The sequence below is a fragment of the Aethalodelphis obliquidens genome, unplaced genomic scaffold (assembly GCF_003676395.1).
Source record: "Aethalodelphis obliquidens isolate GAN/ISIS:26980383/991018 unplaced genomic scaffold, ASM367639v1 scaffold71, whole genome shotgun sequence".
NCBI classification, from domain to species: domain Eukaryota; kingdom Metazoa; phylum Chordata; class Mammalia; order Artiodactyla; family Delphinidae; genus Aethalodelphis; species Aethalodelphis obliquidens.
Genome location: NW_020838015.1, coordinates 8,386,232 through 8,400,468, shown reverse-complemented (window position 1 = coordinate 8,400,468; position 14,237 = coordinate 8,386,232). Strand labels below are relative to the sequence as shown.

The 14,237-nt window shown below is 40.8% G+C and overlaps 2 protein-coding genes across 7 annotated transcripts in view; both read right to left on the bottom strand.

Annotated features, from left to right (window-relative positions):
- The window catches only part of JADE3 (jade family PHD finger 3), a 151,343-nt gene that overhangs the window by 12,324 nt on the left and 124,782 nt on the right, over positions 1–14,237 (bottom strand). For all 6 annotated transcript variants that reach the window (XM_027091369.1, XM_027091368.1, XM_027091370.1 and 3 more), the window contains 2 exons: positions 10,885–11,052; positions 8,348–8,464 (listed from right to left, as the gene is read on the bottom strand). In XM_027091369.1, coding sequence (XP_026947170.1) covers positions 8,348–8,464; positions 10,885–11,052 — 285 coding nt within the window. The remainder of the gene's footprint in view (positions 1–8,347; positions 8,465–10,884; positions 11,053–14,237) is intronic.
- On the bottom strand, positions 3,977–6,191 carry LOC113611937 (olfactory receptor 2J3-like). The gene is given in 2 exon segments (XM_027091403.1): positions 3,977–5,892; positions 5,894–6,191. Coding segments are annotated over 2 exon segments (636 nt in total). The 5' UTR covers positions 6,101–6,191; the 3' UTR covers positions 3,977–5,463.

The following is a 14,237-nucleotide window of genomic DNA, read 5'->3' as shown; positions in this document are numbered from 1 at the left end:
AAGGTCTGAGGGGAGATGTCACTTCAGTGTTATTTAACTTTTCTCATGTTTATATCTGGTCTCCCTTAATAGACTATAAACACCTGAAGGCAAGGACCAGAAATATCTTAGAATAGGAACAATTTGTACTCACAAATAAAATTTGGAATATATGAGAAAAATATTAAGGTGCTTTCCCTCTTAATTTTTTTTGATGCCCTTTAATCTTAACATTTAATTTCCATCTCTACTAGTACCACCTTTAATAGTTACTGAGTAGACGTACTTGCATTTCCCCACTTGGCAAAGATTTTCATTTGTTTTAAAAAAGTTCACTTCCCTCATAGTCAAGCTCATATTAGCCTAACAGTAAACTCATGGTGGCCCACCAATTTATTCTGACTTCACTAAACATGCATGTAACTCCAGACATGACCACATTCCTCTACTGTCGAAAGGGGCACCTACTCCAGCACCAAATGTTTAATGATTCTATTCAGTTTGGCTGGATGAATGCTAGGGCTTTCCATCAACAAAGTCAGACTGACTCCAGGGAATAATATGAACAATAACAACAAGTACAAATACTAGTACCACTAATATTTACTGAGTATTTAGTATCTGTTAGGCACTGTGTTAAGCTCTTCACCACATTATTAAGTAGGTACTATTTTATCATCTCCATTTATAGATGTGGAAACTGAGGAACAGATTTGGCAGGTAACTTTCTCAAGATTACATAACAAACAAGAGATGGAACCAGGATTTGGACCCCAGGAATCTGGCTCCAAAGGCTGTATTTTTAACCACTGTTCTTCCTTTTTTCTCAGGGAAGGCCTATAACATCTGGATCTAGGTTGAATGGGGCTTGAACATAAGATATATAAGGACCCTATAGGAATTCTGGAAAGGTGGCAGAGGGACTGTGTCCAGGGTTTAAGCAAAATTCAGAGCTGTCTGGGGCATCTGTTTTGAACCCAGTCTTTAGGATCTGTTCCACGATTATCAGAAACCTTCATCCTCAGGAGAAAGGTTCTAGCTCCCAGATATGGAGGCTGTAGATATTGGCTAGTCTAGACCCCAAAACCACCAGTGTTAGATTCTATCCTTGCCGAATGAATGTTCCCAAATCAAAGGAAGAGGAGAGATGTGGGTATTCCCCACTGCTGGGAGATAGGAAGAATGAACACAATTCACAGTTAAGAAAATTCCATAAAGAGTTTATAAAACAAAATACCTGAGATGTGTTACTAATCACAAATACCCTTAAATAAACCTCTGACAAACAAAGATGCTAATAAAACTTGACCCCCACCTATGTTCTGCTTATACTAACAGAGTGGGCTTTGTTTTCCACGGTTCACACCTAGTTTTCCTGTGGAAAAAGAGACCAAAACCCTTTTTTCCTTTTAAACCACCACTAAGTTAATTTCAAACCAATTAGTAATTTAGAATCTTGTTCCCTGTATGGGGATCAAAAACAGTAAATTAGTATAGGCAGAACATAGGTGGAGAAAAATACAGCCACACTTCACAAGGTCACCTGAAGTTCACTCCCCCTCACTTGGGGGGAAGATCTTTAATGCAGCCTGGCACTCACAGTGTACTTCCCGAAACCAAAAAACTATTTCACACCTCTTCTCTCCCCACACCTTGAGACTTCACCCACATCCTCACTCTCAGCTGATGATCCTGTTTCCTATCTCACTGAGGAAATTACAACAATCAAAAAGAGCACTCTGGGGACTTCCTGGTGGTCTAGTGAGTAAGACTCCTCGCTCTCAATGCAGGGGGCCCGGGTTTGATCTCTGGTTGGAGAACTGGATCTCGCATGTGTGCCACAACTACGAGTTCACATGCTGCAACTAAGAAGTCCGCATGCCACAACTAAGAGTTCACATGCCACAATTAAGAAGTCCGCATGCCACAACTAAGAAGTCCACATGCCGCAATGAAGATCCCACGTGCTGCAACTAAGACGTGGAGCAGCCTAAATAAATAAATAAGTAGGGCTTCCCTGGTGGCACAGTGGTTAAGAATCTACCTGCCAATGTAGGGTATGTGGGCTCGAGCCCTGGTCCAGGAAGATCTCACACGCCACGGAGCAACTAAGCCTATGCACCACAACTACTGAGCCTGCGCTCTAGAGCCCATGAGCCACAACTACTGAGCCCATGGGCCACAATTACTGGAGCCCACACGCCTAGAGCCTGTGCCCCGCAACAAGAGAAGCCACCGCAATGAGAAGCCCGTGCACCGCAACAAAGAGTAGCCCTCGCTCACCACAACTAGAGAAAAGCCCACGTGCAGCAACAAAGACCCAATGCAGCCAAAAATTTAAAAAATAAAATAAATAAATAATTTTTTTTAAATTAAAAAAATAAAACAAAACAATAAGAGCAAGGATTCTGGGAAAATGGCAGAGTAGGAGGCACCAGGAATCTGTTTAAAAAAAAAAAAAAAAGAGCACTCTGCAGATTCCCAGCAGCACACCTATCTAATACTGTACCTACACACTCTGCCTTCAAGCCTGTTACCCGGGAAGAACAATCTGTGCTCTTACCTGAAGCCGCCCCTCTCTCACCCTCTTTACCCCACCCTCTCTCAGCTACTGAAAAACCTTGCTCCAGCAGTTTTTCCTCTTCATGGGTCACTCTCTTTGCATGCATACTGTTATGTTCTATATGTTAACAAGTATACATACAATAGTCTCTCAGTATCCTCAGGGGATTGGCTCCAGACTTCCTGTGGATACCAAAATCCACAGATGCTCAAATCCCTTATATAAAATGGCATAGTATTTGCATGTAACCTTCGTGCATCCTCCCGTACTTTAAATCATCTCTAGATTATTTATAAAACCTAATACAACGCAAATGCTATGTAATAGTTGCCTGTGCAAGGCAAATTCAAGTTTTGCTTTTGGGAACTTTCTGGAATTTTTTTCCAAATATTTTCAATCTGCAATTGGTTGAATCTTCAGATGCAGAACCTGCGGATACAGAGGGCTGACTGTACATACTTGTTATTTCTTCCATCTTAAAGAGCGGACTTCTTTCCCTCACTTTTCCGGACTGTTCCTACTCCATTTCTTTGCCCTGACCCTTGGCAATGTAGCTTTTGCCATCATCACTCCACCTAAACTGCTCATCCAGATTACCAATAATCACATTGCTAAATTCAGGGGTCAATTTGTAGTCCTCGTCTTACTCAAGCAGTATTTTTACATCACTGATCTTTCCCCTCTCCTTGAAACGCTTTCTTTCCTTGATTTCTAGGCTACTATGCTCTCTTGGTTTTCCTCCTGTCTCCCTGGTGACTTCTCAGTCTCCTCTGCTATCTCTCCCTACTCTCCTGACTACTTAACACTGGAATGCTGCAAGGCCCAGTGCTTGGTACTGTTCTCCTCTCTATCTACACTCCCTCACTCAGTGATCTTACCCAGTCCAAGCTAAAAGATACCTATATGACAATGACTCCCAAATTTATGTCTTCAGTCCAAAACTTCCTCCCAAACTCCAAACTCGCATAGACAACTGTCGGTTTAATATTTCCACTAGGATATCTGGTAGACATCTCAAACTTAAATGTTTAAAACTGAACTCATGATGATCTTTCCGCCCACATCTCTTCTACTTGCAGATTTTTCCATTCAGTTTATGGCAACTTTACCCTTCTCCCTGTTCAGGCCAAAACCTGGAAGCCTCCCCAACTCCTATCTTTCTCTCACACCTCATACCCGATCCACAGTTAATCCTCTTGGCTCTACTTTCAATATTCATCCAGAACCCAACCACTTTTTTTTTTTTTTTTTTTTTTTTTTTTTTGCGGTACGCAGGCCTCTCACCGCTGTGGCCTCTCCCGCCGCGGAGCACAGGCTCCGGACGCGCAGGCTCAGCGGCCATGGCTCACGGGCCCAGCCGCTCCACGGCATGTGGGATCTTCCCGGACCGGGCCACGAACCCGTGTCCCCTGCATCGGCAGGCGGACTCTCAACCACTGCGCCACCAGGGAAGCCCTGGAACCCAACCACTTTTCACCACCTCCAGGGCTACCACTCCAGACAAAGCCACCACTGCCATCTCTCAAGGATTATCGTAATAGCCTCCTAATTGCTTTTCTCATTCCTAACCTTCCCTCCTCACAGTCTGCTCCAAATAAGCAGCCAGAGTGCCTATTTTTGTTTTAACCTTCTAGTATGGAAAACCCTACATAATAGCATAGAGAATACTATATTAAACCCTATATACCCATTATACAGACTCAATAATTATTAATGTATGACCCATCTTGATTCATCTTTAACCCCCATAGTACCCTGCCCTCCAGATTATTTTGAAGCAAATCTTAGACATCATTCCATAGAGTGATCCCTTAAAAATATAAATCAAATCATTTTACTTATCTGCTCAAAACCTGCTAATGGCTCCCCCTTTAAACTCTGAGTAAAAACAAAAGATCTTTTTTTAAAAAAAAAATCTTTTGGCCATGCCACGTGGCATCTGGGATCTTAGTTCTCTGACCAGGGATCGAACCAGTGCCCTCTGCATTGGAAGCGCGGAGTTTTAACCACTGGACCGCCAGGGAAGTCCCAAAACAAAAGATCTTATAAGGGCCCTGGAAACCCTTCACCATGGGCTTGCAAACTATGGCCCACAGACCAAATGCAGCCAGATACCTGTTTTTATGTGGCCCATGAGCTAAGAATGGGAGCTAAAAATGGTTTTTACATTTTTTAAATGGTGGAAAACAATCAAAAGAAAAAGAATATTTTATGACATATAAAATAAATTTAGAGTCCATAAATAAGCAAATGAGCATGGCTATATTCCAGTAAAGCTTTAAGTATCGTCTATGGCCACCTTTGTGCTACAAAGGCAGAATTGAGTAGTCGTGACAGAGACCATATGGCCTGCAAAGCCTAAAATATTTACTATCTGGCCCTGTATAGAAAATAATTGCCAACCCCTGCCCTAACCAATCAGGTCCCTGTGTAATCTCTCTGATATTCTCTTCTCACACACTCCATTCCATTCTCATTGGCCTCTTTCCTATCTCTCGGACAAGCCAAACACACTCCTATCCCTGGGCCTTTGCACTGGCTGATCCCTCTGCCTGGAACATTTTTACCCCAAATATCTGCATTGTCTCCTCTCACCTTCAAGTCTTCGCTCAAATGCCACAGCTACGGTGAGTCCTACTCTTACCACTCTATTTAAATTTGCAATGTATGCCTCCTGCCCCACAATCCCCATCTTCTTACCATACTCCACATTTTTCCTTTCCAGAGCACTTACCATCTTCTAACATGATACTTAGTATCTATTGCTTATCATTGATTTCTCCCAAACCAAAATGTAAGTTCCATGGTGCAAAGTTCTTTGTTGGTCCACTGATAAATCCAAAGTGCCTAGAACAGTGCCTGGCACACAATTAGGCACTCAAATATTTGTTGAATAAGTGAAATTCCTTATAATCAAAATTTTAAGAGACTTTTATGACCACCACAGCAGCATACATCTCCACTTCATTGATCCATGTATCAACACATGATAATTGAAGCATGGCAGGTACCTCACAGAAGAAATTCTCCACCTGATATGGACCACAGTGAGGTAACAAGAAGGTCAACACTATTTGCACCAAAGAGTTGCTGAAACCTGTTACCCAAGCCACTGCTGCCAGTTGTTGGCATAGCCAAGAGTGCATGATAACTGTGTAATGGAGAGGCTGGCAGATAGCTACATAACGACCAAAGGCCATTACTGAAAGAAGTACACATTCAGTGGATCCTAAACTAAGGAATATGAAAAGTTAAGCTATGCATCCTAGGTAGCTGATATTTCTCCAGTGGCTTTGGATGTTGACCAGCATTTGGGGGACAGGGGAAGTAGTACAGCAAAGGTCCAAAAAAAGAGAGATTAGACAGAAAGAAATACATGGGGGTGTGGAGCCTGGCATCAAGGCATGACAAGATAATGATGGCTAAATTCCCAAGGAGGGTCATTATGTAGAAAACAGAGATGGCCAGAAAAAGAACCATTTCTAGTTTGGGCCATTCAGAGAAGCCCACCAGAACAAAGCCATCAGAGTGATGAAAAGTGTTACTGAATTTTCTCATTGCTTAACACTACTTGCTGGAAACACCACAGTCAGAATTTTGAAGCCTGATTATCCTTTGCTTAGAACTTAATGCTGGTTCATGAACTTACATGCAACAGAGGAACTGGATAGGGAATGTTGAAACAAGTAAAATCATTAATGTATTTCCTTTTATTACCTCAGCAAGAAAACTAAGAATTAGCAATTATATACCTGTATTTTAACAACCATATTTTAAGCCACGACTTTCATTTAGTAAGCTCATAGTTTACTAAGTAGAGGTATTACGAAAGTAAAGGTAGTATAGATGCATTACAAAATATTTGTTATAAAAAGGTCTTGGATCTGTTAAGATTGAGAGAAACAAAGACTTCACTGGAGCTTCATTAAATCTCTAATTTACTCAGTAAAAAAAATTTTTTTAAGAGTCTTAATTTGGAAAGACCTTTACAAAATGCAGAATCTAAACTCTAAGCAATAAAAACAAAACTACTGCCCTGAAATAAAAAAACCCACTCCAGAATGTTTCTTCCATCCATCTGTCCATCCACTATCCATCTATCAATCTAATATTTATTGTTCATTGGCCATGTCGGGGGTTTGCAGGATCTAAGGATGAAACAGTTTGAGCTTGCAGCCTACTAGGGAAGCTAAGACTCATAGATAAATAACTACAATAGAGGGCAGAATGTGGCAATATGGGGCATTTTTTCTCTCACCACAGTCATGCTGCCAATTACTAACTGTTGTAAAAAAAAAATCATCCTTTAAAACAGCAAAAATTGGGGAAAATGCAGGTACCACGATAAGGAAAATAAGTAAATTAACAGACATAAATTCAATGTGCTATTATAAAATGACTAAATGATAATTATGAAAAGATGGGAAATATTTTATTTTTTAGTGGGGAGAATGCATATTACAAACTAATCTATGATACAATTAAATACGGATATATTTATTCAATAAACACTAATTGAGCACTGACAAGGGGCAAGAACTCTCTTTTGTGCCAGGGAAAGAATGATACATAACCTTGGCCCTCAAGGGGCTCACATGTGGGGCGGAATCAGGAGAGAACTTAGAAAAGCATAAACAGGCAATGTGTTAAGGCAGTAGAGCCCATGGGAATAGTTTTCCTTAAAAATTTTCCTCCTTATAATTGCTAAAGTGCTATAGTTAAAATAAATAAAATCAGCAGGAAAATTTTTTTTTAAAAAGCAAGACAAAGTATCCGATTCTGTCAAATGTAAAAACGAGTTTAAAAACTAAAAGTGTTTCTGGGGTCCAGATTGTGTTCTTTAAATACCATTTCCCAGTAAAAGAACCAGGGTTACTTGGAGGAGTGGCTGATCACAGGTCTAGAGCAAGAAATCTACAAGATGAACCAGATAGCAAGGAACCTCATGAAACACCTAGAGCCACTGTCCCTAAGCTATGACATCATATGGCCCCCTTTCTGTGAAGGTGAACATGCAAACCTAACTCCAACCAGACTGTATCCTATGCAAGAGGTCTGGGAAGTGGAAGGCCAGCCCTTCCTCCCCTCTCACCAGGAAATCCACCTTATTACATTCGGAATAAAAGGTGAGATGACATTCTGGAAAACTAGATTATGAAGGGTCGACCTTCCTGCCTTTTCTGGGGGTGACTGGCCTCTCCCAGCCCCATCCTCCCCACCTCCAATGTTGCTTTTGGGTGCACCAGCTACGACTTCTACTTCAAGCAGCTGAATTTCTATGCCTCAGATGTCTCAGAAAACTCTACTTGCACTACCATATGCAACAAATATGCCTATGAGAGTGACTTTCAAACCTATCAACCAGAATTTATCCATTCAGATGCATCTTTCCCTATCAAATGAGTTGCACTTAGTCCAGCAACAGGGTCATCTGTCAAATCATCCTGGAACCCAAGTCATCTATCTACAATGGGTGAGCCACACAAGAACATGGGCCTGGTTGTTTAGAAGTTATGGCTTGTTGCCACCCAGGATCATCTAGCTTCAGAACTCACCTAATTCATCAGATCTGACAGTGAAGGATGGAAATTAACCACCACTGTGGCTATTGAAAAGAATAAGCTGAAGGGTCCAGAGGCAACATCCAAAAAAGGGGCTCCAGAAATGGTCTGTACAGTAGCAGAGCTCTAGGAGCGAGTGGGAAGCCTGCTGAGTAACCTTTCAATTAGCAGGATGCTCTCACTGGGAGGGCGAGTCTGGCCAATTTGGTGTTAGCCCACTCTACCACTTCTCATTGGGACTTACCTGAATACAAGCCCCTGTCTTCAACTTGCACAGGTTGCAGACTAAGGCCCACCGACTGGGCGGAATATGGGAGACCTTTGTGATTGGTTCCATCCTCTCAGGACAAGCAATGCTGACCTACAAATAAAACACCACCATAAGGCAGAAGGCACCAAGGCATTCCAGAAGTACCTTTCACAAACCATAAATGATATCACAAGAAGCTCAGAACATCAAAACAATGAGGTGAGCCATGTCTCCTAAGGTTACTATGGGACTTAGAATAAATAAAACCCGTCTCTAGCCACTGCTCAGGCCTTCAATCATTTCCAGTAATATAAATGATTCATATATAGGATGAGAGGGCAGGAGTAGAGACTAGGCATGGTTACCTTAATGAATCAAAGATATCTACACTTTACTTAGGAACCAAAGAAAGCTACTAAGGAAAGGAATTAAGATTCACAAAATCTAGCACCTCTCACATGTTTGAGATGGTGCCACATGCCTTGTGTTTTTTTCATTTAATACTGAATGATGAAAAACAGCGGCAGTGACATAGTATCATTGGAAAGTAGCAGCAATCTGTGTAATGAAGAGATTGCAGCACATAAGTAGAAAAGATGAGGATAACATTTTAAAACCAGTCTTTAAAATCACGCTATCACCAGATTACTCTATTCTTTCAGCCAAAGTAGCTTTAAAGTTAAATTAGTCTTTGAGAGAGTGCTGAAAGAGATGCTTTTTAAAAACACGGAACTTTTTTCCGTGTGAAAATAAGGGGTCAAGCAACTTCTGGTAAAAAGTGTTTTCTTTAAAAATACGTACATGAGTTTCTAAGAGAGAAATGACTTTGAAAAGTGAAGGACTGTTGAGTAAGGACATAAACTAGTACAAGTTCCACCCACATGGAGAAACCAACAGTAGAAAGATCAGAGACATCTAGAAAAGCCCCCAAAGTACTAGAAATCAGGTATTAGAAACCATAAGAGAATGTCAACAGGTGAGAAAGCTTCTTTTAATTTTAAAGAACTCTTCCTGAGTCATGTTCCAGACTTTTAATATTCTGAAAAAGCCTGCTTTATTAGCTGGGGAATTTGCTGCTAGAAATTAGTGATTCTCAGGCCAGAAACCTCAGAGTTCATTTCACATGTCTATTAGCTGGATGTTCTCAGTAAGAAAAAGAAACCACTACTCAAATTAAAAAAACAAACTGACTTCTATATCCATAAGAATACCATAGTATGTACCTAGAACTTTCAGTTTAACTTTGTGAGCTCGACTGCTAGACAGGTTAGACGTTAACAAGAATAAAGGCAGGCAAGTTTTAAAGGAAGAATGAATTTCTGATACAGTATCATCAGCTCCCAATAAACTGAATTCTGCAGTCTCTCTTGTTCTGCACTTAAAAGGCTAACAAATTTGCTGGCTTGGATAGGGTTTGGGGAGAGAGAATGTGAATGAGATGTCCAAACAGATTTTTTTTTTTTTAAAAAAAAAACGGGCAGCCATAGGGCTTCCCTGGTGGCGCAGTGGTTAAGAATCCGCCTGCCAATGCAGGAGACTCGGGTTCGGGCCCTGGTCCGGGAAGATCCCACATGCCGTGGAGCAACTAAGCCCGCGGGCCACAACTATTGAGCCTGTGCTCTAGAGACCGTGAGCCACAACTACGGAAGCCCATGCGCCTATAGCCCGTGCTCCACAACAAGAGAAGCCACCACAACGAGAAGCCTGCGCACTGCAACGAAGAGTAGCCCCCTGCTCTCTGCAACTAGAGAAAGCCCACGCACAACAATAAAGACCCAACACAGCCAAAAATAAAATAAATAAATTAAAAATAAATAAATAAATAGATAAAAATAAAAAGGGCAGCCATAAAAAGTAAGAAGTAATGTCTGGAAGCCCTCGGGAAATATCAGCAACTGAAGGACCAGATTAAATAGTGAGGGGTGGCATTCTGAATAAAGACACTCTTAAAAAATGGAATACTACTCAGCAATGGAAAGGCATGAACATTGACACACACTACAATATAGACTGCTAGCCAGACAGAAAAGAGTGCATACTGTATGATTCCATTTTTAGACAAAACGAAACTATAGTGATAGAAATCAAAATGGTAGTTACTCTTGGGTAATAGGGACCCAGATAAGGACTGGAAAGTAGGTGTGAGGGATCCTTCTGGGATGCTCTATGTCTACTTCTGGGATGTCCTATGTCTTGGTCTGGGTTGTGGTGACAGATACATACATGTGTAAAAACTTATGAAACTCAACACTTAAGATTTGGTATTTTTAAGGTAGGTTTTACCTTTAAAAAATCTGCTGCTCATACCCTCTCCTCTCATCCAAATTTATCCAATACCACTGGTAGTACCACCTATAAATTAATTAGCATGGGCTCACATGCCCACTTGCAAAAGAAGGATGTGAGGGAGGTCAAGTGGAACCATTGTCACCTCAGAAACCTGGGCAGGCATGAAGCATCTCCATGAAGCCTGAGTCAGTCTGAACGTTGTGGGAGAGCAAATGGCCTCACAGACCTGGATGAATTCTTACCTCTGGAATCCACAGGGCACAGCTGACGTGAGCCCATTTAGTCCCTGTCCTGGTGGTCTTCATGGCTCCACCTTTCTTTGGACATAACAGACATTGTGGATGAATGCCCAGGACACAGGAGCGACACAGCCAGCTGCCTTCTGGGACCTTGAGGATGCCGTAGCAGGCCTGGAGGCACGAGGAGGAGAGGGGGGTAATGGTTAGCATCTTCTCACGGGGTCAATGTCTGCTCCGGTACACAGTCACAGAGTACCCTCCACTTTTAGGAGAAAGAGGCAAATAAGGCCAAACGAGCTCATATCCAGGATTTAGTAATTTTAAAACACTCAAAAAAAAAAAAAAGCAACTTCTAGCATCTGTTTTAAGGTCAGCATGTCTGTCTATGAGAATTAACTTTAAGGACGATAGAGTAAGACTAGAAGGAAATACACGCAAAGGTTAGCCCAACTGTTATCTGAGTTTTGTGATTACGTATTTTTTTTTGCCTCCGTTTTCTAAAGCTTTCTCAATGATTATGTATTATAATTAGTCAGTCATATACTCACTGAACAACTTCTACATGTCATGCACTGCTGTGATCAAGAAAAAAGTGTTAAGAAATAAGCAGAATGAAACTTCTGAGGAGCAAATGAGCTGATGTTAAAGAGCCTAACGGTGCCTGCTGCATAAAAAGCACTCTCAGGAAACTGTAGCAGTTACTTGCTTGAGTTGAAGAAAAAGGGACTTACGAATGGATCCTGAATTGAACAGAATATTAGACTAATCACAATAGTCCATAATGAGTTCTTGAAGCTACTTCAAATTCCTTACAGAATGAAGTCGGACAAATAAATAAATGAATTACTATTGGAGGTGCAAGGAGGGAGATTAGTTTGGAAATATTTTAGATTTCCTTTTCACTATCTCTAATTTCGCCCATCCTTCCCCCCTTACTGCTCTACTCTCACCATTAGAGACTATAGCTGGGGGTCACCTGGCTCCCCATGTGGCCTAGCATACCTTCACTACTGACTGATTCACCACCGCAGCTTCAAAGTCTGTGCCTGCCCCAGAAAGTTCACCCACACCTCAGATTCCAGTTCCAACAGTCACCATCACGTTACCCCCGCAACTGGCCCCCTTTCCAAACTCTCTCTATCCATATCACCACCATGCTTCGCAGCTTCCAGATCCAAATTCCTTGACTCTTATTATCCACTTTCCTTCATCTACTGTCCCTTGGGCTTGCTACTAATCCCTACGGAGTGGTCACTAGACTCTGACCTTCCTCTCCATCCCCACCACAACTGCTCCAAACAAGTCATGCCTGGATTGATTTATTTCTAAATTCTCTTCCTCTCCCTTCATACCTTCAATCCTTCTTCTATTTGGCTGCCATATTCTTCTTACTAAAACAAAGACTTCATACCATTGCACAGCAATAAACCCTCTAAAAACCCCTTCTGCTCCCACCCCCAACCCCATCTAAAACCAGGGGCCTACTTCTTGAGACGTGTTTTGTAAGGCCAACAAGCTAAGAATGGTTTCCATATTTTTAAAGGGATGTTAAAAGAAAGAAGAATATGTAACAGGGACTATATGTGGTCCTCAAAGTCTAAAATATTTACTATCTGGCCCTTCAAAGAAAAAGCCTGCTGTTCTTCACCTCAATTCTCAGATCACTGTAGCCCCTGTGTCTGCTCCACTTCCTGACTCCCACCCTCCACTCAACGTCGTTTCCCTCACCAGGTACTTAGTTGACATCATGTATGCTTCTCTACTTTAACTGTTATGTTTCATCTCCTCAGTGATACTGTAAGGTCACTGGGGGTAGGTCCTTTACCATCAATTTATCTGGAAGGTTCTCTACGCTGAGCTTGAGTAGGTGGTTTGGTTGAACAAATAAATTTCACTCAACAACTGAAGTTGGATTCCAACTAGGCTGCTGTCACAAAAGCAGGGCATCATTTTATAAGGTCCCTAACCTTCAAAGCTTTTTCTTTCTCTGAGATTCAGAAAGTCTGCAAGGAAATGAAAGCAAGCTTTCTCCCTAAAACAGAGCCTCTTTCAGACCAGCAGAAGAAAAACCAGAAGCTGGTTCTAGCAATACCCTTTATCACCTGGCCATTTTATTGGGTAGAAAATCATTTACTGAGCTCTTCTGTAGACTTATTCCTGGTCATAAGATCATAGAAGCTTGTATTTCATTGTAGTGTTGTAGTGGCTCTCAACTTTTTCTAGACCACAAAATGACGAAGGCTGGACTGCATTTTTTTTAAAAAAACTGCACACATGCACGAACATATGTTTTACATATAATTTCAAGGGGTTAATAAATTTAGTGCTAAACATTATATATATGACAGGTATAAAAACTATGAGCATGTACCTTCAGGCAAATTAATTTAGGCCTCAGTTTGAGTGTTCAATACATGGGCTAAGAAGCAGAAAATGGAATACATTAAGGGCCTTGGAATGGTCCCAATTTTCACAGTTTTTCATGAAAAAATTTAATTATTAAAATCCAACATCTATTGATGTAAAATAAACCTCTCTTCTAAAGTACGGACCGTAAGTGTATTATAGTCACAGAGGAACAAACAGTTGATATAATATGGTAGTTAAAGAAGAAAAATTATGTTTAATAAATATAATTGTCAACATGTCCCCAATTCTGTTGAGTAAACCAAATCTTCCAAATCATTTAAAGTCACTTTTCAGTCAACAGAGGGAGCTCTAACCTAAGTATCTCTTTAGAATTCAAGTGAACGTACTCACTTCGGAAGAATTCTCTTTTATATGAAACTTTATGTGGCATCAACGTCCAGCTTTAACACATACCAGCTTATATTCTGCAAGGCCTGGTCAGGTGTTATTGTCATTTCTTTCTATGTGAGGAAAGGGCACCATTTATAGTCATTACTGGATATGTTTTCAAAGCAAAATATCTTTAAGGAGAATTATTATGCTACATTTCATTTTGTTAGTTAAAGAACCTGGAAGTAATTCATTAATATTTTGTCCCAACTGTGAAGGACAAATACAGAAAATATATACAGATGACCTCAGTACTATTACCTTCAATTCTACTAAAGATCCACAATCATTTATCTGAAAACTCTAGGGTAAGAAACATCAGGAAATTCAGAATTGTTCATATCTTAGGAAAGTGATACAGTATATACATGGCATATTACCTATGGGACCAGGGCAGTGCCATATAATCAAATACATTAATATTTCTCTAACAAAATATATGAGTATTTTCACAAAATGGAATAAAGACTACAAATAGCCTCATACGGGGTGAGTTCTGCTACTGCCCTCAAATCAGTTTTGGTGCCAAACTTCGGTAAAAACTTGTAGTTTTCAGA